General features: G+C 38.9%; 1 protein-coding gene across 1 annotated transcript in view; it reads left to right on the top strand.

The window, feature by feature from the left end:
* The window catches only part of LOC133644758 (importin-13-like), a 90,327-nt gene that overhangs the window by 49,940 nt on the left and 14,518 nt on the right, over positions 1-25,869 (top strand). Inside the window, exons 9-19 of the mRNA XM_062039482.1 lie at positions 29-149; positions 1,279-1,426; positions 1,516-1,697; positions 1,796-1,822; positions 5,726-5,860; positions 10,309-10,461; positions 11,179-11,259; positions 11,365-11,502; positions 13,335-13,431; positions 17,619-17,671; positions 25,642-25,708. Of these exons, the coding sequence (XP_061895466.1) occupies positions 29-149; positions 1,279-1,426; positions 1,516-1,697; positions 1,796-1,822; positions 5,726-5,860; positions 10,309-10,461; positions 11,179-11,259; positions 11,365-11,502; positions 13,335-13,431; positions 17,619-17,671; positions 25,642-25,708 (1,202 nt within the window). The remainder of the gene's footprint in view (positions 1-28; positions 150-1,278; positions 1,427-1,515; positions 1,698-1,795; positions 1,823-5,725; positions 5,861-10,308; positions 10,462-11,178; positions 11,260-11,364; positions 11,503-13,334; positions 13,432-17,618; positions 17,672-25,641; positions 25,709-25,869) is intronic.

The raw sequence follows: 25,869 nt of genomic DNA, 5'->3' as shown, positions 1-25,869 counted from the left end.
TAAAATAGACTCCACGTCTCTCCTCCAGGGTGGATATCTCCGACACACTCATGTACGTGTACGAGATGCTGGGTGCAGAGCTGCTGAGTAATCTGTATGACAAACTGGGACGACTGTTGACTAACACGGAGCAGCCCACGTCGTGGCAGGTGGGTGGGACGTGCACGCACTTGACTTGAGGCCGAACAGATGACCGCTCATATAAATGTGTCACCGTAAATTGCATAAACAAATTCTCTGTGAGGTCATTTTCACACTGAATTGATTGCGTCTATACAACACGCTCAAATCACATTAAACCTAAGCTTAAAGGTTATTTACTATTTTCACCAATTTAGGATACGTATCAGAGTTCCCATGATAGTGTATTAGAAGTAGAGATGTCCGATAATGGCTTTTTTGCCGATATTCCGATATTGTCCAACTCTTAATTACAGATTCCGATATCAACCGATACCGATATATACAGTCGTGGAATTAACACAGTATTATGCCTAATTTTGTTGTGATGCCCCGCTTTATGCATTAAACAATGTAACAAGGTTTTCCAAAATAAAATAACTCAAGTTATGGAAAAAAAAATGCCAACATGGCACTGCCATATTTATTATGGAAGTCACAAAGTGCATTATTTTTTTTTAACATGCCTCAAAACAGCAGCTTGGAATTTGGGACATGCTCTCCTTGAGAGAGCATGAGGAGGTTGAGGTGGGGGGGATAGATGGTAGCTTGGGGGTGTATATTGTAGCGTCCCGGAAGAGTTAGTGCTGCAAGGGGTTCTGGGTATTTGTTCTGTTGTGTTTTTGTTGTGTTACGGTGCGGATGTTCTCCCGAAATGTGTTTGTCATTCTTGTTTGGTGTGGGTTCACAGTGTGGCGCATATTTGTAACAGTGTTAAAGTTGTTTATACGGCCGCCCTCAGTGTGACCTGTATGGCTGTTGAGCAAGTATGAATTGCATTCACTTGTGTGTGTGAAAAGCCGTAGATATTATGTGACTGGGCCGGCACGCAAAGGCAGTGCCTTTAAGGTTTATTGACGCTCTGTACTTCTCCCTACGTCCGTGTACACAGCGGCGTTTTAAAAAGTCATACATTTTACTTTTTGAAACCGATACCGATCATTTCCGATATTACATTTTAAAGCATTTATCGGCAGATATCGGCAGTCTGATATTATCGGACATCTCTACATATTACTGTCAAAACAATATTTTTGAGACATTGTGGCTGTTAAAACTACATTAAATGTTAAATCCTCCTGTTCTTTGTTCCTCCAGCACACGGAAGCGTTGCTGTATGGCTTCCAGTCCATAGCAGAGACCATAGACGTCAACTACTCCGACGTCATTCCGGGCCTCATAGGTATCATCCCCAGAATCAGCATCAACAACGTCCAGCTGGCGGACACCGTGATGTTCACTATAGGTGAGGCAGTGTGCAAGCAAGTGTATTGTTTTCCAGTCGTAGTACAAAACAGTCCCTCAGTCATCACTGCCAATCCTCCCACCCACCAGGTGCTCTGGCTGAGTGGTTGGCGGACCACCCGGTGATGCTCAGCAGTGTTCTGCCCCTCGTGCTGCAAGCTCTCGGCAACCCGGACCTTTCTATTTCCTCCGTTTCGACGCTGAAGAAGATCTGCAGGGAATGTAAATGTGACCTGCCACCTTACGCAACCAACATAGTCGCCGTGTCTCAGGTAGGCCTGCCGACAACAAGCACAACTTGGCAAAGGTTCTCTGTGCTTTCTGGTCAAAACTTTTCATTAATAATATTATATTTATGTTTTACCCCCAGGAGGTTCTTATAAAGCAGATTCACAAGGTTAGTTTGTCTTCACTTGTTTGTAATGTTCTGTGCAAAAGTGATTCTACAACAGGGGTCACCAACCTTTTTGAAACCAAGAGCTACTTCTTGGGTACTGATTAATGCGAAGGGCTACCAGTAGGGATGATGTTTGATAAGGAATTATCGAGTTCGAGCCTATTATCGAATCCTCTTATCGAACCGATTCCTTATCGATTCTCTTATCGAGTCCAGATAGGTTGTTGTATATGGAAAAAAACACATAATATTTGGTTTAACCAAAGCTCACTTTTATTATATAATAAAAAAATAAAATCTAATAAATAAATAAATATTGACTGTTACCCACCTAAAAAAATAATATAAAATAAGTAAATATTGACTGTTGTTACCCAAAGTATATTAAGTGGGATTTTTCAGAGAAACAAATATATACAGTAACACAAAAACAAGCTGTCTCTGTGATCACTATAGGTGTATAAATAATAATATAGTGTTATATAAAATCAGTCCCTTGGGCACAAAACTGAAAATAATACAGCTCTCCAAAAAGTGCACTTCTGCTGCTATTTGACATAACTGTTTGTTATGATGCTTTGACATTTTTGCACTTTATTTCTTTATTGAAAGAACATTCTATGAAGAGAAAAGTTCTTTGCAAATGTGGTTACAATGCTAATAAATGAAAAGTTAAAGCTAAAAAAAGAAATACACTTTATTGAGTTAACATTATTTCTTTATGGGGGAAAAATGTTATGAGCTAGAGAATATAACAACTACACTACCCAGCATGCAACGGGAGTTACGAGCATGCGCGGTAGCCCCGAAAAGTGTTGCATGTTGCCACGCTGTGAAAGTAAACGTCAAGAACTCAGCCAACACGCCTCGTCTGCATTATTTATAATTAGACCGACAACACATCTACAGTGTGATTTTGTTTTGTTTACAAGGAAAGAAAAACAAAAGTTAAAAAAGGGAGATATGTTGTATATATATGTATGTGCTGCGGTTGTTTTAAGAACGTTGCGACAGCTGCCGTAAAGGAGGTGCGTTGCTATGTTTCCGGTTGGTGGTAAAAGTGTTCGTCATGTGTTTTACCCTGCTAAAATCTCTCAGTAAAGTTATTCGATGGATTATAGCTTTTGTTTTGAACTTTATTACACCTTGGAGCGCTTTTTCCCGTCCATTGTTTTCCTGCTTTCGCTATCTGCGCCTAATGACTGAGCTACGTGATGTCCCACGGAGCATTTCTGGTCGGGACGGGATTCGAATAAAGAATCAACTCTTTTCCTTTACTATAGTGGTCTCGATAACGGTTACCGGTTCTCAAAAAGGGATTCGAGTCCGAGGACTCGGTTCTTTTCTTATCAAACAACCGGGAAAACCAGTTTCGAGTATCATCCCTAGCTACCAGTTTGATACACACTTCAATAAATTGCCAGAAATAGCCAATTTGCTCAATTTACCTTTAACTCTATTTTATTATTAATAATTAATGATATTTACACTTAATTGAACGGTTTAAAAGAGGAGAAAACACGAAAAAAATGACAATTAAATTTTGAAACATAGTTTATGAGACTTTTGTGATTTAGGGCTATGTAAATAAACATTGATTGATTGAATTTCGACTCTTTAAAATTCAAAATTCAACCGAAAAAAAGAAGAGAAAAACTAGCTAATTCGAATCTTTTTGAAAAAATAAAAAAAATAATTTATGGAACATCATTAGTAATTTTTCCTGATTAAGATTAATTTTAGAATTTTGATGACATGTTTTAAATAGGTTAAAATCCAATCTACACTTTGTTAGAATATATAACAAATTGGACGAAGCTAGACAAATCATTATTTCTTCTAGATTTTCCAGAACAAAAATTTTAAAAGAAATTCAAAAGACTTTGAAATAAGATTTAAATTTGATTCTACAGATTTTCTAGATTTGCCAGAATTTTTTTTTTGAATTTTAATCATAATAAGTTTGAAGAAATATTTCACAAATATTCTTCGTCGAAAAAACAGAAGCTAAAATGAAGAATTAAATTAAAATTAATTTATTATTCTTTACAATAAAAAAAATTAATTTACTTGAACATTGATTTACATTGTCAGGAAAGAAGAGGAAGGAATTTAAAAGGTAAAAAGGTATATGTGTTTAAAAATCCGAAAATCATTGTTAAGGTTGTATTTTTTCTCTAAAATTGTCTTTCTGAAAGTTATAAGAAGCAAAGTAAAAAAATTAATGAATTTATTTAAACAAGTGAAGTCCAAGTCTTTAAAATATTTTCTTGGATTTTCAAATTCTGTATGAGTTTTATCTCTCTTAGAATTAAAAATGTCGGGCAAAGCTAGACCAGCTTGCTAGTAAATAAATAAAATTTAAAAAATAGAGGCTGCTATTTGAGCTATTTTTAGAACAGGCCAGCGGGCTACTCATCTGGTCCTTACGGGCTACCTGGTGCCCGCGGGCACCGCGTTGGTAACCCCTGTTCTACAACATAGCATAGTTCATCCTTACTATAATACATATCACATATTATAATGTATTATTGTCTTCCCTTATTGGTGTAAGTCAAGCTATGCTCAGGTGTTAAATACATTTCAATAATGTTTATTGTTGCTGTGATATTCAATCATTCAATATTCTTCTTTATTTTTTGTGTATAAAATATTCCCTGAACACAATCTGTAAACAAAACCCACCTCATTTATAAACTATTTGTCCTGTTGAACATAGTAAGAAATATGAATATTCTGTTCCAGGGTCAAACCGCTGCCATTGTAAAACATTTAACAGTTTTCAACATTCCCATCGGTTGTACAAGTGTAAAAATAATCTAAGCATTGTTAATATGAAAAAAACACAATCCCATGACAAAGGCTATTCACATAGCAGATGTAGCTCACACGTTTGTTCTTTTACCCTTGCAAGTGTAGAAATAAATGAACTACTGTGATATTCTTATTTTTTTGAAGTAACAATTATACAGCTATAGGGAGTAAACACATACACATAATAAGAAGACATGTACATGCGATGCAACAAAAACACTTTTTTGTTCTTCTGATTTTTATTTTTATTTTTCCTCCTTTTTCTTCTTTTGTTTGTCCAATTGTTCTTCTTCCTGTTCTTCTTTTCGTGTTTTTTATCTTCCGGTTCTTCTTTTCATGTTCTTCTTTTGCTTCTTGTTATTGGTCTTCTTGTTCTTCTCATTGTTCTTCTTCTTTTGCTTCTTGTTCTTTTTTTGCTGATGCTTCTTTTTCCTCTTGTTCTTCCTGTTCTTCTTCCTGTTTTTCTTTTTCCTTCCTGCTGTTCTTTTACTACTTCTTGCTGTTCTTCTTTCTGTGTTTCATTTTCTTGAGATTTTATTTTCATCTTCTTATTTGTGGTCTTTTTGTTCTTCTCCTTGTTGTTGTTTTTGTTCTTTTGCTTCCTTTTATTATACATGTTCTTCTTTGTTCTTTTTTTGCTTCTTCTTCTTCTTTTGTTCTTGTTTTTTTGTGCTTCTTCTTCTTGGTTTTCTTACTTTCCTTCTTTTTGTTTTTGTTCTCTTCTTCTTTTGCTTCTTTTTCTTCCTTTGCTTCTTTTTTTTCTTTTTTTTCTTATTATTTTGCTTCTTCTTTTTGTTGTTATTGTTCTTCATGTATTGTCCTTGTTTTTCTTATTTTGCTTTTTGTTGTTGTTCTTCTTCTTGTGCTTCTTGTTGTTGTTCTTCTTCTCATGTCTGTTTTTTGGGGGGGAAATGTTGCAAAAATGCCCCTAAAAACACATTTATTGTTCAATGCTTTCTGAACTGGTGTCCTGCTCGTGGATTCTGATTGTGTACTGTTAAAAAGTGGGTGTGGCATTGTTCATATAAAGCAGCATCAGGATGTTTTGATCACTATACGTCTACATAAATCTTCTGTCTCCCGCGACAGACGAGTCAGTGCATGTGGCTGATGCAGGCGCTGGGCTTCCTGCTCTCGGCGCTGCCCGTGGAGGACATCCTTCGAAACCTTCACTCTCTCATCACCCCTTACATCCAGCAACTGGAGAAATTAGCAGAGGAGACGGTGCGTGTAGCGACACACTAACACATGCACACATTAACACCCGAGCATGCACAGTTGCTCTCGTGTCTGCGTGGCATCCCTGCAGTGGAGCATTGTCTTTGTGTGCATTTGACCCTGTGCTATAGGCTAGTGACTCAAAAGGACACACAGTGCATAGAGTTTGATATCTTGTCTGACACAGCCTATATTTGCAGACCTGTGTGGCAAAATGTCCCTTCATTATGTGTCCTGTTTCTGTTCCCAGCCTACACACACACACACTACTTCAGCCATCCAATTCCTTGCAGCCTCCCTCATTGTTTTCTCGTCTTACATTTGCTTTATCAGCTTCACATCAGACGAGCCAGTCCGATCAGATGCCTGTAGATAGCTGCACAAATAGCGGCTCCTAGTGGCGCGGACTCTTAACCTCGTGGTCACGTTGCAGTTAACAAACAGGCCAAGCGCATATAAATGATTGGAGTCTGGTGGGGATTGTGAAGCGGGGGTTTTGCCGTTGAAGCTTGTGGAGCGTTGCGCGTCATATTCTAGTCTTCTTGTCACCATGGAAACGGTGTAGAACCCTAATTACCTGAATGGGGCGTGGCAACATGCATGTCAATAAGGGAGAAAAGGCTGAAAACCAGTGATCCGACTGTTGATAATAGTAATAGATAGAAGCTTTAAGCTATATATTGTCCTTGTTGTTAAAAAGCTTCATGCTCGTGAGTACATATTGTAGATTTATAATATTCCCACCTTAAATGTTGCTATGTTGTGAGGTATATTTGATAGATTCATAAAAGTAAAGCCAGGGCTGATGTGAAAGTAATCAAATTAGCAGGTATTCGATCATAAGCCTATCTACAGTCGCGATCAAAAGTTTACATACACTTGTAAAGAACATAATGTCATGGCTGTCTTGAGTTTCCAATCATTTCTACAACTCTTATTTTTTTGTGATAGAGTGATTGGAGCACATACTTGTTGGTCACAAAAAACTATTCATGAAGTTTGGTTCTTTTATGAATTTATTATGGGTCTACTGAAAATGTGAGCAAATCTGCTGGGTCAAAAGTATACATACAGCAATGTTAATATTTGCTTACATGTCCCTTGGCAAGTTTCACTGCAATAAGGCGCTTTTGGTAGCCATCCACAAGCTTCTGGCAAGCTACTGCTTGCATTTTTGACCACTCCTCTTGAAAAAAATTGGTGCAGTTCAGCTAAATTTGTTGGTTTTCTGACATGGACTTGTTTCTTCAGCATTGTCCACATGTTTAAATCAGGACTTTGGGAAGGCCATTCTAAAACCTTAATTCAAGCCTGATTAAGCCATTCCTTTACCACTTTTGACATGTGTCTGGGGTCATTGTCCTGTTGGAACACCCAACTGCACCCAAGACCCAACCTCCGGGCTAGTGATTTTAAGGTTGTCCTGAAAAATTTGGAGGTAATCCTCCTTTTTCATTGTCCCATTTAAAGTACCAGTTCCATTGGCAGCAAAACAGGCCCAAAGCATAATACTACCACCACCATGCTTGACGGTAGGTGGTGTTCCTGGGATTAAAGGCCTCACCTTTTTTCCTCCAAATATATTGCTGGGTATTGTGGCCAAACAGCTCCATTTTTGTTTCATCTGACCACAGAACTTTCTTCCAGAAGGTCTTATCTTTGTCCATGTGATGTCAGATGAAACAAAAATTGAAACAGCCATGACATTATGTTCTTTACAAGTGTATGTAAACTTTTCATCGCGACTGTGAAACGATAAGGGTTTATGCAATTTCTTCCTGCATGTGTGCTCATTTACTCAACTGCATTCCAACGACAACCTTATATTTATACTGTCATACATATTTGTTTCAAATAAATAATAATCCTAAACTTAAACTGTACAAACGATCATATATTATGTATCGCAATGAAAATAATGACTATTTATTTATGTTGCGAAAGAGTTGCTTTCTCACCTATCTATATAATTATTTTGCCTTCAAATCTTTTGCGGCTTTTGTCCCAGAATGCTCAAATTCTCCACTGTAAACATCAGCTTTACAGATGCCATCTCCAACTTGAATATGGCCCCCATTTTGTGACAACCCTTGATAATTAAAAGGAAGTGCCTATTAGAGGTGGAGTGTTGAATTATTCCAATGTGCAGCACAACTGAGGCCTCCTGTAATAGAAGTTGCATGGATTTCCTACTAAAAATTGACAAACATTCAAACCAGAAAATGTCGTACGCAGGAAACAAATTGATGTAATAAAATGTGTGCAGACTGCACACGCACTAATCCTAGCCCATTTCTGTTTTACATCGCAATCAATGTGGAATTAACCGCAGATGTATGTGTGGCTGGGCACGCCCCTTTATAATAAATTCACAAATCATTTTGAAATTACCCATGTGCCTGACATCTGCACACTCTGCTCAATCAGAATTCAGTCGGAGTCAGTAGGAAGTGCTTCTTTTTCGTGTTTCCAGCCAACGAAAGAGAATTGAGATTTCGAGACCAGCACACAGGCTGAAAAAAAAGAAAATAAATGGTTGGACATCATGAAGAAGGTGAAGAAAAAAAGTGGATGTTTATGGCCAAACCAGGCGAGGTGACCGAAGATAAAGTAGGGCTGCACCCAGTTAGGTAGTTGCTGCATTGATATGTAAAACCTTAGAAAAGGTGGGTGACTCTGATTACCTCCAAGATAAATATAATTTGTTTAATTTACAACAAAATGTGTCCCTACAGGAGCCAGCCCACAGACAGATTAGTTCCATGTGAAAATGATGTAATATTTAGTTTGCCAGCATATCAAAAAAGATACGAAAGGTTTTGAATCTTGTTTGATTACTCAATTTATTATTATAACAAAGGAGAACTTCTTGCGGTAGAAGCCGTACGAGACCATTCCACCACCGTCTCCGGTGCCATTTGTGCCTTGACCCCCAGAGGCTGCTGTCCACCCGACTGGCCATGAAGCTGTGCTGGAGTCACAGGAACACATTCGGACAGCAATAGCTGGCAAAATGATCGCCTGGATAAATTAATAGACGTTGTCACAAATATTGTGCCCCCCTCTCCTTCGTGGAGAGGTGGGGCACAGATTCGGTGACCACAGATGAGGAGCTAGCTGTCCAAAGTTGGGACCCAGGGTGGATAACTCATCTGTGCATCAGTTGGGGACGTCTCTGTGCTGCTGACCTGTCTCCGCTCAAGATGATCTCCTGCTGGCCCCACTATGGACTGGACTCTCACACTATTATGTTAGATCCACTATGGACTGGACTCTCACACTATTATGTTAGATCCACTATGGACTGGACTCTCACACTATTATGTTAGATCCACTATGGACTGGACTCTCACATTATTATGTTAGATCCACAATGGACTGGATTCCCACTATTATGTTGGATCCACAATGGACTGGACTCCCACTATTATGTTGGATCCACTATGGACTGGACTCCCACTATTATGTTGGATCCACTATGGACTGGACTCTCACAATATTATGTTAGATCCACTATGGACTGGACTCCCACTCTTATGTTGGATCCACTATGGACTGGACTCTCACAATATTATGTTGGATCCACTATGGACTGGACTCTCACAATATTATGCTAGATCCACTATGGACTGGACTCTCACACTATTATGTTAGATCCACTATGGACTGGACTCTCACAATATTATGTTGGATCCACTATGGACTGGACTCTCACAATATTATGCTAGATCCACTATGGACTGGACTCTCACACTATTATGTTAGATCCACTATGGACTGGACTCTCACTATATTATGTTAGATCCACTATGGACTGGACTCTCACACTATTATGTTAGATCCACTATGGACTGGACTCTCACTATATTATGTTAGATCCACTATGGACTGGACTCTCACAATATTATGTTGGATCCACTATGGACTGGACTCTCACAATATTATGCTAGATCCACTCGACGTCCATTGCACCGGTCGCCTGGGGGGGGATCTGCGGTCCCCTCCAAGGTTTCTCATTGTCATCCCATTGGGTTGAGTTTTTTCTTGCCCTGATGTGGGATCTGAGCCGACGATGTCGTTGTGGCTTGTGCAGCCCTTTGAGACACTCGTGATTTAGGGCTATATAAGTAAACATTGATTGGCTGATTGATTGATATTGATAGGATTACAAAGCGTTAAATGCATTGGCCAAAAAGTGAATTTTGCCTCCTTACCTCGATCTTTTTACATGGTTGAAATCAAATGTAGCCAAAGTATCCACAGCCTGTAGAAATGTGACATTTCCACGTTCAGTTCACTCTTGATACTTCTCGACTTTGCAGTGGAAAAAGGTTTTTGTGGGCATGTCTAACACATAAAGCCCTTGACAACTCATTTGGGACTACAGTCTATTGGAGTGAAGGCCACAGTCAATATTTAATCAATTCTAACATGCTTTTCTTTTGTCATTTCAGCCTAATCCGTCCAATAAGTTAGCTATCATCCACATTTTGGGGCTCCTTTCCAACTTGTTCACCACGCTGGACATCAGCAAGCAGGATGACCAATCAGCAGATGGCTCCGCCGTTCCTGTGAAAACAGCACCTCCTCCACCTGGACCCAACCCAGTCAGTGGCCACCATTATTATGTTTAGGAATAATATTAGACAGCATCTCTGCTTATAGCCTATGTGTCAAAGCCAAGGCCCGTGGGCCAGATCCAGCCCACGGATGAATGATCTACGGCCCCCGGGATGGATATTTGATTAGTATTAGAACCGGCCCGCAGGCCACAGCCGCCTGCTGCTGTTTTGCGTGCACCAATACTCCATCAGTGTTGGCGCTAAGAATTTTCAAAATGGGGTCCCAGGGACCCCATCAAGTCATAAAAATGAGGTCCCGCAGTAAATTTTTGGGGTCCCACTTTTTTGTAACCGTTTTGAAAACAAATGATAAATGTATGCATTATCTCACTTATAGCGTTTTGACTTAATTCATTAAAAAAAATGTTTATGCATGTGTAAATGTATTCAGTTATAAACATTCATTCACTTTCTTCTTTCCTTCATGGATCTAAACTTTACCGCTGCCGGTAGTTTTTTCTATATTTTTATTGTGATATTTTCAGAATGTGTTTGTTCTATTTTTGGCCAAAGTAAGAAAAAGAAAACAATCTGAAGTTGTCTTTATTTTTTAGTTTTAATGCCATGATTTTAATAATCCGGCCCGCGTGTGCACAGATGTTCCTCCATGCGGCCCCTGACCTAAAATGAGTTTGACACCCCTGACTTATAGTGTGTATGCCTAATGCTGCTTCCTGTTGATGCGTCTACCTTCCCCCGCAGGTTGTGGTGGTTTTGCAGCAAGTGTTTGCCCTCATACAGAAGGTCCTCAGCAAGTGGTTGAATGACTCGCAAGTCGTTGAGGTGCGTCGTTAGAGGCCGCCGCTTTGTCTCCTTGCTCAGACGTTCCTTTCGCTATACGGGAAGAGATGCCGTCAGTTAAACTGCTTTTACGTTGCCCCACCTCAGGCGGTGTGCGCCATCTTCGAGAAGTCAGTGAAGACGCTGCTGCACGATTTCGCCCCCATGGTGTCTCAACTCAGTGAGATGCTTGGACAGATGTACAGTACGATTCCTCAAGCTTCTGCCCTCGACCTCACGCGACAGGTACACAAACACACACAAATTTAGGATTATTTTTGGCAAACCATATTTATCATAGACTACCGTATTTTCCGGACCAAGGGGCGCACCGGATTATAAGGCGCACTGCAGATGAGTGGGTCTAGTCAGGTCTATTTTCATACAAAAGGCGCACCGGATTATAGGGTGCATTAAAGGGATCTTTTTTTTTTTTTTTAAATAAATTCAAAACACTTCTTTGTGGTCTACATAGCATGTAATGGTGGTTCTTTGGTCAAAATGTTGCATCGATTATGTTTTACAGACCATCATCAAGCCACTTCAGGATGAGCCGTTTTGTGGGCGGTCTTATTTACGTGGCTCACCTTCGACAGCGTCTTCTCCCCGTCATCTTTGTTGTAGCGGTGTAGCGTGCAAGGACGGGAGAGGAAGAAGTGTCAAAAGATGGAGCTAACTGTTTTAATGACATTCAGACTTTACTTCAGTCAATAACGGAGCAGCATCTCCTCATCCGTGGCTCGCTAGTGCAAAAACAACGTCAGAAATGTGCCCCGTGAAAAACCGTCCGACCAGAACTCTCTAATAACTAAAGTTCCTTGGGTGAATAATGTAAACTCACTACGCCGGTATGTTTTAGCGCTTTCATGGCGACTTTACTGACAGATATAAGTAAGAACTTCACACTACTTTATATTAGAAATGGCAACAGCGGAGGATGAATGTCCCATAACAAGAAGATAGTGAAAAAGAAGAAGCTTATCGACTACGGTGGACTACAAAGGCGGACTTGCGCACATTTTCAGAACTTATGCAGATCAGCAGGTACCAGAAGGTAAGAAAAGTTGCTTTTGCATAATATTGCGAAACAAAACGCCAGATAATGTCTTACCTTATTGAAGTTAAAGTTAGGTCAAAGTACCAATGATTGTCACACACACACTAGGTGTGGCGAAATTATTCCCTGCATTTGACCCATCACCCTTGATCACCGCCTGGGAGGTGAGGGGAGCAGTGGGCAGCGGCGGTGGCCGCGCCCTGGAATCATTTTTGGTGATTTAACCCACAATTCCAACCCTTGATGCTGAGTGTCAAGCAGGGAAGTAACGGGTCCCAATTTTTATAGTCTTTGGTATGACTCGGCCGGGGTTTGAACTCCCAACCTACCGATCTCAGGGCGGACACTCTAACCACTAAGCCACTGAGCATACACACACCATAATAGTAATCGTATGTTGAAGCACAGCACAGTGCAATCCATCAAGCGGTGCGGCTTCATAGCTTACCAAAGTCGTACTAAAACATTTTGATAGATTTTTGAGCGCCATGTGTAATGTTCCATATTTTTAATGGAACATAAAACATTTTGGTATTGTTTACTTGAGTCATATTGCAGTCTACTATATATTATGTGTGACTGCCATCTACTGGTCACACTTATCATTTCACCGTGTATCAAATAAAATAGCTTCGAGGTCGGTAAGCACAACCCAAATGATTCCGTACATTAGGCGCACCGGGTTATAAGGTGGACACTCTAGTTTTGAGAAAATGAAAGGATTTTAAGTGCGCCTTATTGTCTGAAAATACGGTAAATATTTAGTAAGACATGCCAAAATAACAGTGTCATTGGGTGCACTGGGGCTATTTTTATTAATCACATGTTTTCTGATGTAATTCTTTGTTGTGAAAAGAAGTAAAGATATTGGGACTTGAGGCCAAAAATGGGTTGCCACGGCAACTGCTTATCACGTGTAAGGGAGCGAATTCAAGTAAAGGAATCTGAAGTTGAAAGTCAGATATTTATAGTGTCTTACAGTGCTCCTGCAGGTCTGACGTGCTGTCGCTGTGCGTTTCAGATGGTACATATCTTTGCCAGCCAGACGGACCACTTCCCACCCATCAAGTCTCTGTTTGAGCTCGTTACCTCGGTAACGCTGTCCATCTTCCAGCAAGGTAGGGAGGGCCGGGGTAATATGTAGTGGGACTGTAATACTGTGAAAAGCACCTCACGTCTGTGAATGTGTTGCATTTCATCTCACATGGTCCAATAATAGCACATTTGCCTAAAGTGAGGCATGATTTCTTACTGTGACTGCACAGTGGGACTAATATGCTTCTATATTTGTTTGCTAGGAAAGTGCAAATGTAGCACTCGGCCCTTAGTGTTGACCGTCAAATGTCCGTAGCCATTAAGGGTGGTCTTAATTGACAGGTCTATATTGTTTTATGTAAGAGATGCAACTATTATATTTTGTTGTCTTTGCTTGTTTTGTGTCAAGTGAATGAAATATACATTCAACCTGACACTGCACTGGCTACATTTGCACAATATAAGTAGCGGTTCTACAAATTCCTCCTCCGCAAAGATGATAATGCTCGGTTTGGGAATTTAGTTCATTTGTTACAGGATCAAACTCTTACCAACATAAATCTAATTTGCATAAGAGATCAAGCCAATTCAGCGCTTCGGTCCTTAATTGCTAAGAGATGCACTGGCGGGGAATGTTATACATTATTACTGACTTTGCTATATTCAACTGAGAAGCCAGGACACATGTTCGTTTGTCGCGTTGCATCACATTAATAAGTTTGTAGCTTGCGATACGGTCAGCGATCGGGTCAATGTATAAACCAGTGCAAAAATGAGTTAGGAGATGTCGACTGATGTGCTCGCTGGCAAATGTCACTCTATAATAAATCCTGACTAAAACTATTGCCAATATATATATATTTTTTTTAATAAACGTTTCTTTCTTGAACATTATTTCACAGGTCATGACATAACGGTCTGATATGACATTACAGTTCTTTCACTGTAGCATTTTTTCCCTCTCCACCAACCTAACCTCATAGTAGGGTTGTACGGTATACCGGTACTAATATATTGTATCGTGGTACTAATGAATCAAAAACGGTACTATACTCTGTTTGAAAAGTACCGGTTCGCCATATTTATTTTTTTTACAGGCATGACGACGCGTCTTTGTCACGTCATGAGGAGCATGTTCGGCAGCGCACAATCACAGAGTACTTACAAGCAGACACAGTGTGTAGACACAAAAGGGAGAACGGACGCATTTTGGCTTTAAAACTAACGATAAAGGTGAAGTTATAACACTGAAACGCCCTCAGGAAGAGGTGCTTTAAGACATGGCTAGCTAGTTAGCGGCTAAAAGTGTTTTAGCTACTTCTAAATCACTAATCCTTGCCTCCGTGGCGACAAATAAAGTAAGTTTCTTACAAGTATCATCCCTGCAGGACAAGGAATAGCTGAACATGCTTCACTACACACCGTAGGAGGATACAATAGCTCACCGCCGTTACAATGTAAACAAACGCCATGGGGGGATCTACACCTAACATCCACTGTAATGATACCAATTACATAAGTGTATCTAGTCGATACTAGTATGATTACATCTATATTTTTTATCGCCTCAAAATCTTTTTTCTTTTCTTTTTTAATTCATAAACTCAGGAAATATGTCCCTGGCCACATTAAATTATGACCAATGTATGATCCTGTAACTACTTGGTATTGGTATAAGTAAGAACGTTACGCTACTTTATATTAGAAATGTCAACAGCAGAGGATGAATGTCCCATAACAAGAAGATAGAAAAAAGAAGAAGCTTATCAACTACGGTGTTGGCACGGACTACAAAGGCGGACTCTTAGACTTGGACAAACTTTTGTATATATGTTAGATTTTTTTTTTATAGCTATATTAGTCTATTTATACCTGCATTGTCCTTTCCATCCTTACACTTTCCATCATTGTACCACGCAAACTTTCAGGACTTATGCAGATCCCAAATACATATTCGCAGGTACCAGCAGGATAAAAAAAGTTGCTTTTGCCTAATATTGCAAAACAAAATGCCAGATAAAATGTCTAACCTTATACACACACCATAATAATACTCCTATGTTGAAGCACAGTACAATCCATCAAGCGGTGCGTCTTCATAGCTTACCAAAGTCGTACTAAAACATTTTGATAGATTTTTGAGCGCCGTGTGTAATGTTCTATATTTTCAGGGGAACATATACAATTTTGGTGTTGTTTACTTGAGTCATATTGCAGTCTACATGTATGTCTTATGTGTGACTGCCGTCTACTGGTCACACTTATCATTTCTCCATGTACCAAATAAAATAGCTTCGAGGTCGGTAGGCACAACCAAAATTATTCCATACATTAGGCCAGGGGTAGGGAACCTATGGCTCTAGAGCCAGATGTGGCTCTTTTGATGACTGCATCTGGCTCTCAGATAAATCTTAGGTGACATTGCTTAACACGATAAGTAGTGAATAATTCCGCTGGTAATTACAGTGTTAAAAATAACGTTCAAATTATAAAACATTCTCATGCATTTTAATCCATCCATCCGTTTTCTATCGCACCTGTTCAAAAAGTCGAATTAATGGTAACAAGTATTTTATTTATTATTGGTTAGCTTTAGAATAACAAAGTTATTAAAAAGAATAAGAGACTTATCATACTCTAAAAATGTTGGTCTTACTTAAAAATGCACGCATTTAGTTGTATTCAGTGTTAAAAAATATTATATGGCTCTCATGGAAATACATTTTGAAATATTTGGCTTTCATGGCTCTCTCAGCCAAAAAGGTTCCCGACCCCTGCCTTAGGTGCACCGGGTTATAAGGCGCACTGTCGAATTTTAAGAAAATGAAAGGATTTTAGGTACGCCTTATAGTCCGAAAATTATGGTATACCCTTTCGCTTCGCACACTCTAACTCGAGCCTGACTCATACGTTTTTGATTATTTCATGGGAGTGCGTGTATAGCCACGAAACGTCTTATATCCAAACCACATAATTATCTCAGTAAAAGCCGATCTTGTATTGGATCTCATTGTGCAGGTGTGCCAGTGCTGTGTCCAGTCCCTGTATTATTTCAGTGTGGTCTGCAGTTTTGGAAGTTGGGCCCCCCCCCACAAGCCCAGAGAAGGACATTAATGAGATGAAGTCGTTCCTGTCCGTCTGTCCCGCTCGCTTCCCTTTCCGTTGCCTTCCCCGCTTTTTTTAGTACTGTGGCTGCCTCACCTCCCCGCCTCTTTGATTGAGTAAACGCTTCCCTTTTTGAGCAGGTGCCCTTCAATAAGACCGCATCGGTCCAGGTGTAGGGTCTACAGCACAGAGTCCAGCTGATTCAGATGGCTGTCACGCAGCGCAGCAGGCTGTGTGAACACGGCTGCAACCCGCCATGTTCAAGGACTACCAGAGCTGGGCGCTTCGTGGCAGCCCTCTGAATAAGCCCTGTATTCTCCCGAGCACTGAGTGTGTATGTATGTGTGTGTGTGTGTGGAGGAGGAAGGGCAAGAAGGTGGGGAATTGGGGTGCAGGAAACTTGTTTGGAGTGTGGGAAAAAGCTAAAGCTGGGCGCTCACTACAGATGTTTGTCCTTCCAACATCACTTCAGTCAATGTCAGGAATGTCCCACTGGATTCTCCAGTTGAATGTCTGTTTAATTGTCCATCTTTTCATTTTTTTTGTAATTGGTCTTATTTGAAAAGAAAAACAGTCCTGTGGTCTGTGTCCAGCAGCATAAGGGAGGTTGAGATATCTGAACCTTTCCTGACATTTTTGGCTGATTTCACACTGAGGGTTCATCTTTGAGGCAAAGGGGCCCGCCTCTGAATGGATCCTCTACATTTGTGGTGATGTTTTGGGTTACTTTTTGATGGGGAGGGGGGCCGCAGGTAAGCGAGTTCATTCAGGGTCGGCGCCCCCTTTCCTCCAAAGCGTAACAGTAACAGAGGTGCCTCCTGGGTTCCCACTCCAAACCCACTTTTCTTTATTAGGTTTCTTCTGTTTCTCTCGTTACTTCTTTCTTTGTTCTCGACAAACAGACCCATGTCTCTGTCTTCTGCCTCTTGTTTTGTGTTTTCTTTTGGTCCCTCCAAGAGTCTGCCAAAGCTTCACACGACCCCCCCACCCCAACCGCCTCCCACCACCCCCACTTTGTTCCTTACTCACATGTGAATTATTTTGAAATGAAATATTTTTGAGTTCTCTTTTATTTCCACATGACTGTTGAATCTGTTCCGTTGCTGTTTGTATATTATTCTTATTCTCTTTTGATTTGTTAAGTTTCATCTTTATTATATTTTAGGACCCAGGGATCATCCTGATATTGTTGATTCATTTATGCAACTCCAAGCTCAGGTGTGTTTTTGGTTACTTATTTCACTCACTTTGGGTTTTTCTCTCTTTTTCCTCTTTTCTCTCTCTCCCCTCTCGCTGTCCTCTTTCCTTCTCGTCTTCCTTAACCGACTTTAAAATGTCCCATCGTCATAGGTGAGGCTTTGGAATGACTTGCAACGGGAAACTCATCGTACACAAATTGTGCATAATGTGGCCCGTCAAACAGTAGATTTTACACGTGTTACATTTATGTACAGAGAACCCAGTGAAACGACGTTTCATTCCAAGACCCTTATCAAATTGGAAAACAATTCCAGTACAGTCATCCCTTGTTTACCGCGATCATGTTCGTTCTCAATTTACGGCGATAAAGGAATTTTTGCAAAGTAGGATTCGAAGTTGGTAGAGTGGCTGTGCCAGCAATCGGAGTGTTGCTGGTTACTGGGGTTCAATTCCCACCTTCTACCTTCCTAGTCACGTCCGTTGTGTCCTTGGGCAAGACACTTCACCCTTTGCCTCTGATGGCTGCTGGTTAGCGCCTTGCATGGCAGCTCCCTCCATCAGTGTGTGAATGTGTGTGTGAATGGGTAAATGTGGAAATACTGTCAAAGCGCTTTGAGTACCTTGAAGGTAGAAAAGCGCTATACAAGTATAACCCATTTATCATTTATTTATTTATTTATATTTTTAAACCAAATATTTTCATAGTTGGCATAAAAAAGTTGATTCCTTCTAAATCATTTTTTTTGACTATATTAAAACTCTCTAAACACAAAATTAGGCTCATATAGTCACCTTTACACTTGTTTCTTCCTTAAAGGGGAACTGCACTTTTTGGGGAATTTTGCCTATCATTCACAATCCTTATGAGAGACAAGTAGACAATAAGTTTTGGGGGTGTTTTGCGTTCTAATTTGTAAAAATCGGCTTGTTTTAGGTGGCTAACAGTGCAGCTAATGGGAGCAATCCATTCTGCCTCTAAATTGCTTTAAAAATCCATCAAAAAACCACCAACAATACTTTATTTACATTCTCTAACAGTTATAGTAACCAGACTGCAGCAACTGCCAGCTGAATCGCTTTTGAGTTTATAATGCACAACACAATGCGATAGAACAACAGTCTGTACTGACTGAAAAACATGAACAATCAAATTACAGTAACTGTAAAGTATTAGCCCACATTTCATGTTTTGTTTGTACATGTACAATATATGTACTGTAGTTGTAATGATAAGCATGATGTGCTCCATGTATCGTGATTAATAGTGTAGTGACTCACTCGATGGACAGTTGTGCGTTTGGTCCAGGTAACACTTTTGGGGGGTTTAGTTTGGGTAAGCACTCCATTTATGTCTGCATAGCCTGGCTCCAAGTTCCACATTTACAGCTTTAAGTCACGTCGACCTCACTCCCCGGTCTTCCATCTGCTTCAACATCTCACACTCTAGTACTCTCTTCTAGAAGCAGTAGTTCATCCTCCGTATATTCAGCTTCAAAAAGATAAGGTTGTGAATCCTCATTTGTCCAAAAATAATAGTTTTCCTTATCTGTTATAAAGTCTCCCATGATTAGAAAACACCCTCGGGTTTGTTTCCGGCAGTAGGAACAAACATTTGTTGCCGGAGGTCGGAAATGCTTTGCTATGGAAACGGAAATAAATGCGCTGAGTATATAAATTCTAGTAATGCATAAAATGACCAAAATACGGTAAATATTGTACACATTACATATTGTTATGACCGTGTCTGTTACTAGATTAAATATATATATATATATATATATATATATATATATATATATATATATATATATATATATATATATATATATATATATATATTATTGTTTTTTTTGTTTGTTTGTTTTTTTTTTTTTTGTTAAGGATACCAGAGATGGTAAAACAACACTTAAAAGATGAGGCTATATATATATATATATATATATATATATATATATATATATATATATATATATATATATATATATATACACGTGTGTGTATATATATAAATTAAAATAAAAGATGTGTGTTCTTGTCCCTTATAGTGATGTGAATGATAGGCAAAATTCCCCAAAAAGTGCGATTCCCCTTTAAGTCTGTTCTGTTGTACATTACTGAACTAGAGATGGTAAAACAACACTTAAAAGATGAGGCTATATATATATATATATATATATATATATATATATATATATATATATATATATATATATATATATATATATATATATATATATATATATATATATATATATATATATATAGGGACGGCGTGGCGAAGTTGGTAGAGTGGCTGTGCCAGCAATCGGAGTGTTGCTGGTTACTGGGGATCAATTCCCACCTTCTACCTTCCTAGTCACGTCCGTTGTGTCCTTGGGCAAGACACTTCACCCTTTGCCTCTGATGGCTGCTGGTTAGCGCCTTGCATGGCAGCTCCCGCCATCAGTGTGTGAATGTGTGTGTGAATGGGTAAATGTGGAAATACTGTCAAAGCGCTTTGAGTACCTTAAAGGTAGAAAAGCGCTATACAAGTATAACCCATTTATCATTTATTTATTTTTATATATATACATATATATATATATATATATATATATATATATATATATATATATATATATATATATATATATATATATATATATGTATATATATAAATTAAAATAAAAGATGTGTGTTCTTGTCCCTTATAGTGATGTGAATGATAGGCAAAATTCCCCAAAAAGTGCAATTCCCCTTTAAGTCTGTTATGTTGTACATTACTGAACTTACAGACAGCCCGGAGTATCCTCCAAGAGTCATTGCTATGACAGTCACCCGGCCACTACAATACGGCCACAACGTGGAAATACGTCTTGACTTCCTGGGTTTTTTGGGGGGGGTTTCCATACGTAAAACCACCGGGGTATGTTGTTCTGCAAAAACCGGGTCACCTTGACACTCACAGCTACGATAGTTAGCTTCGATGTTAGCATTCTGTTTTAGCAATGCGTGTCATTGCACATCGATCAAGCCAAAGCTGCGTTATTGATGTCTATAATGAAGTGCATCAAGAAAGTCCATCTCGAACTACTGATAGCCGTCTCTGTAAGCCAAAGGTGGCCCACCGAATGTCCGATGCTACTTCTCGCTGTTGTCATTCAACACTGCTCCAGTCAAAGACCGCCAATGTGGAAATTGATGAGACAGGAGTTCAAGATGAAGTCCATTGTTCTGGTCCCTGTGCCATTGTCTAGTTTAAAAGGGACACCTAGCATAAAAGCTGGACGCTTTGGAAATATTATTTAACAAAGGAATAAAACACAAATGATATTGTCGCTACTAAAGCGTGGTGAGCAGCTGGGCTGGAGCGAGCAAGAGATAGCTTCTCGCTCCACCTCTGAGCTTTTCCTCCTAGGCACCCGTCTGCTGTCCAATCACAACCTATAAACAATAATGGAAAAATCATCAGGAAATGAGACACAGGTGAAGGTGTACGGGTGGTGCCCGTAACGTCCATCAAAAAGTAGTTCTGCCAATAGATGGTCAGCTTGAGAGTATTTGGTAAAGATAGAGTAGCGCCAGGGATAGCGCTTTGTTGTTTACATATTAGAGTCCACCTTTAACCCGGAAACAGAAGTCGTGCTTAAACAACATAATACTAATAGAAAATAAGACAAATACTGCACTGTAACACATATAATACATCAATAAAACTTTATTTGGGCCATAAACTTGTAAAATAGGCTTTAAAAAAATGATGTGCCGAGACATTCAAAGTGTGACGACTGTAATGGACACACCCATAAAAGTTCCTATTTTTGACATTCTATACCACAAATGTCAAACTCTCGCAGGTCCGTTTTAAAAATCAACGTGCAACTGGCTTGCATGGCGAGCTTCTACAATTAAGGGATCAATCTGACCTCGGCATTTCTCGCATATATCTCATACATCTACACCAGGGTTTCCTACACATCCATTTATTTGTGGCGGCCCGCCACAAAAGAATTACGTCCGCCACAAATTTTAAAAAAAATAAAAAATTATTATTATTATTTTATTTTTTTTGTCCTCTCCAGCTTCTCAGGCAAATCATATAGTTGATGTAGATGCCCATATCGGCTGTTCAGATTTACTTTACAAAAGAGAAGTGAAGGATACTTCTCTTGTTGCCTTATTTGTATTTGACTTTATTAAATGTATTTATATTACAAACACAACATGTGTATATAACAAAGGGTGCAAAGTCTGCAGGCAGTAGGAAACACATGGTTAAGTGTAGGGAGTAAAACTGATGGCAGTCTAAAGTTCAAGATTTTTGGAGCTCTTTGTTCAGTGGATCAGATGTTTGATGAAGCTCTGTGTCTATCTACCACCACTACTGTTTTCTGTTTATTTGTTACTGACTGTGGCAGGACACCTCTGCCTCTGTTTCACTTTATGTTGCTGGTAAAAAATATGGTTGTAGTAGCAGGCTAAAGTTAAATTATTTAGTATGCACTAATTAAAGGGGCAGAGCTTTGAGACATTTTAGCTTTTATATTTTATAAGATATATTTTTTGTAAGAACCACAATTAATAAATATATTTCAGTGAATAACTTATTGTTGAAATCTGTATATAAATATGTACATAAAGTGTTGTAATTATATTGTAAAATGGATGGATGGATGGACGTTTAAAACAAAACTGTTGTTATTAATTAGTAAGTATACATTTTTTTAGCCTTTTTAGAGAAAATCAAATCATTGTAGTAAATTATGCAAATTACTCGATGTCACGGTGACCACGCCCATAGCCACGCCCCCACCGCCACAGGTATCTTGGCAGTTTATGGGAAACACTGTACACCATTAGATTGCAATTGCAATGGAGGCCACGCTGGTATTAATAGGACGCATTGCACTAACCATTCTTCCTAAGGGTGCCTAATTACTTTTTATCTTTATCTTAGCCTGGTCTTTATTGTGTATTATCATTCTTTGGATATTTCTAACTGTGCAATCTATGACACTCCCGAAGGGGATTATTTAAGTATCTTATCTACCACCAAAAGTAGCAATAATTAAACTGTACACGGCTAAAAAGACCCAGGTTGTAAGAAATACAACATAATAATATGTCCAATAACACAGTCAGAAGTTATAATTGCAACTACAAAAAAGCATGCTGGGAAATGTCGTCTCCTCTGACTTGTCTACTGACTTCATGAAGGAAGTTCCTGTCTGGCGCGCGGTCTCAAGTGTACCTGGAATATTGGTGCACTGTGCAATGGAGTTTGAAAAAGAACAAAAACAGATGGAATCAAAGAGGGCCATCGTGCGTCCATACTGAGACTTGTTTGCTTCTGTCACTACCGCATCATCTGCATATTTGCGCTAATTACATTAATAATGATGACTTAATCCACATTAAAGCATTCATTTCAACAGTGTTTAGGGTCTCCACTAAACAATAACTTGGAACTGTTCATAACAGTTAAGCAGGGATGTTATGTTATGTTATTTTCATTTATTATGCGCCCCCCAACCAACTGTTACATCAGCCCGGGGCGCTGCCAGAGTGGAGAAGCAAAAAAAAACAGAAACTGAGACACACAAAGGAATCTAAACTGAACATTTAAGACTCACAATGAACACATAAATCAAAAGTCATCTGCGGTAAAGAGGGATATGGTTTGAACGTTGCATAAAACTGTAAAATACCATTGTCGATATTATGCATCGCATTAAAAGCCACTTTTTCAAAAGTGAATCGCACAGTAAAATGTTTGATGCTTTGGAGCAGGGGTGTCAAACTCATTGCAGTTATGGCTGCCCTCAGAAGACCGCTTTTAACAGCGAGAAATTTATGAATCTGCCTATGCATTTGAATATTATGTTTTTATGTATACCGTGAAAAAAACTGTAGATTTTGCAGTAATAAATGTTTTTACTATTAGTACAGTAAAATGGTTTTTTACTAAGTGGAAAAACAGTCCCACATCTATTTTTTTAGGTGGGGTTCGAGAAAAGGCTGGCAGCTTAGTCGCCAAGCTTTTACTGTAAAATTGATGGAGTTTTTTACAACCCCTTGCTGTAAATGGGGAAAAACAGCACCACAGTATTTTTTTAATGCTGGCAACAGAGCTGCCAGTTTTTTTTATAGTAAATAAATGTTGTACCATTTTTCCATGTACGGTATAGTAATACACTGTAAAAACAACCATAGATTTTACAGTAAAAAAAACAACAGCTCAGTTGACCGAATTTTATCATTAAAAAAACAGTGGCAAAAAAAACCGCAAATACAGTTATATATGCCTTAAAAAAACACTGAAAAATCTATGCATTTTTAGTGTGTACAATTTGATGGATACATTGCGCTGAAATTATAAGTCAAGCAGATATTTCAAGTATTTATTATTTTAACAAAGACAATGTTTGCAAAGTATGATAATATACACTACCGTTCAAAAGTTTGGGGTCACATTGAAATGTCCTTATTTTTCAATGAAGATAACTTTAAACTTGTCTTAACTTTAAAGAAATACACTCTATATATTGCTAATGTGGTAAATGACTATTCTAGCTGCAAATGTCTGGTTTTTGGTGCAATATCTACATAGGTGTGTAGAGGCCCATTTCCAGCAACTATCACTCCAGTGTTCTAATGGTACAATGTGTTTGCTCATTGGCTCAGAAGGCTAATTGATGATTAGAAAACCCTTGTGCAATCATGTTCACACATCTGAAAACAGTTTAGCTCGTTACAGAAGCTACAAAACTGACCTTCCTTTGAGCAGATTGAGTTTCTGGAGCATCACATTTGTGGGGTCAATTAAACGCTCAAAATGGCCAGAAAAAGAGAACTTTCACCTGAAACGCGACAGTCTATTCTTGTTCTTAGAAATGAAGGCTATTCCACAAAATTGTTTGGGTGACCCCAAACTTTTGAACGGTAGTGTATAGAGTAATTTATGATTTAAAGAAAAGGGGTGGGATTAAATAAGTGTAAACTTCTTCTCACTCCTTTTCAAATATGTAAAAAAAAGAAAAGAAAAGAAAAAGAAAGTCCAATGCTCATTTGTTTTCGTTTTTTATTCTCCATTGTTTTCATTTTGTTATAATGGCTGTTAAGGCTAATGCACTGTATTGGATCAGGCTTGCTCTTGTTTTTATGCATATTTGAAATAAAAATATATCAATCAATTAATCAATATATTTGTTGCAATATTGGATAATATTAAAGTTAAAAAAATATTCAATTTTATGCAGTACATTTTTTTTTTCTGTCAAAACGGAAAGAACGAATACATTTAGTAAGAAAAAATAAGGTACTTTATTGACGCTGATTATTTCCAGCACTGACAGGCCATATGAGATGATGTGAGTTTGACATGAGTGTTTATTATCAGGGTGGTCGTAAGGTGACTGCAAGTCATTCCAGCCCACAGCCAATCAGACAGATCCAGACAAATTAATATTCAACTAATATTAATCTCTTCAGACAAGTTGTCTTGTTTCTATACATTTTTTGTCTTCATTTTATGGTTTTCTATCTTGCGATAGATCTGACCGTCATTTCTCTTCCTCTCCTCTCTCTCCTCTCCTCCATCCTGACTGAGTTTATTATTATGAGATGAGTTGTGTTTCTCTTTATCTGCACATGTTGATGACCTGCACACTTCTGTTGCATATTCAGTCCAATCAACCAAAAACACAGACAAGTAGTGTTTGAAGTGGCAAAAGCCCACCATAATACCACCATTGCCTTTATTTGACTTAAGTTTCCAATGATTTCAGACTTTGATTTTGTTGCAATTTCTTTGTCTTACCCGCTGAGTTCTGCATTGAAGGATCTCTCTTATGAGTTTGGATAGTCCAGCACCGTAGCCTGGTAGGCAGATCTGCTGCTCTCAGACCTGACTACCAGGCTAAGCGGGTGTTTTAAAAGCAGTACTCTAAAGGAGCTCATCACGCGGATGCAAACGACAAACCCATATAACGCCTTTGTCTGCCTCTTAGGCCCTCAAACGGAAGCCTGATTTGTACTTGTCTGAGAGTCTTGACGTGAAAGCGGTCTTCCACTGCGGTAAGTTTGCACCTAACGAGCCACCTTTGCGCCAGACGGCGCTGTTTAGTTCAGCTGTATTTGCGTCTCCATCTTGAGATGGCGATAACCAACGTGATAAAGAAGCGACACCGTGCCAATGAATTGTGTGATTGCCACACTGTAAACAGAGAACCAAAATG

This window comes from Entelurus aequoreus, linkage group LG27 (assembly GCF_033978785.1).
Source record: "Entelurus aequoreus isolate RoL-2023_Sb linkage group LG27, RoL_Eaeq_v1.1, whole genome shotgun sequence".
Lineage (NCBI taxonomy): Eukaryota > Metazoa > Chordata > Actinopteri > Syngnathiformes > Syngnathidae > Entelurus > Entelurus aequoreus.
The sequence above is the reverse complement of the archived record's forward strand: the minus strand, read 5'-3'. Positions and strand labels throughout refer to the sequence as shown.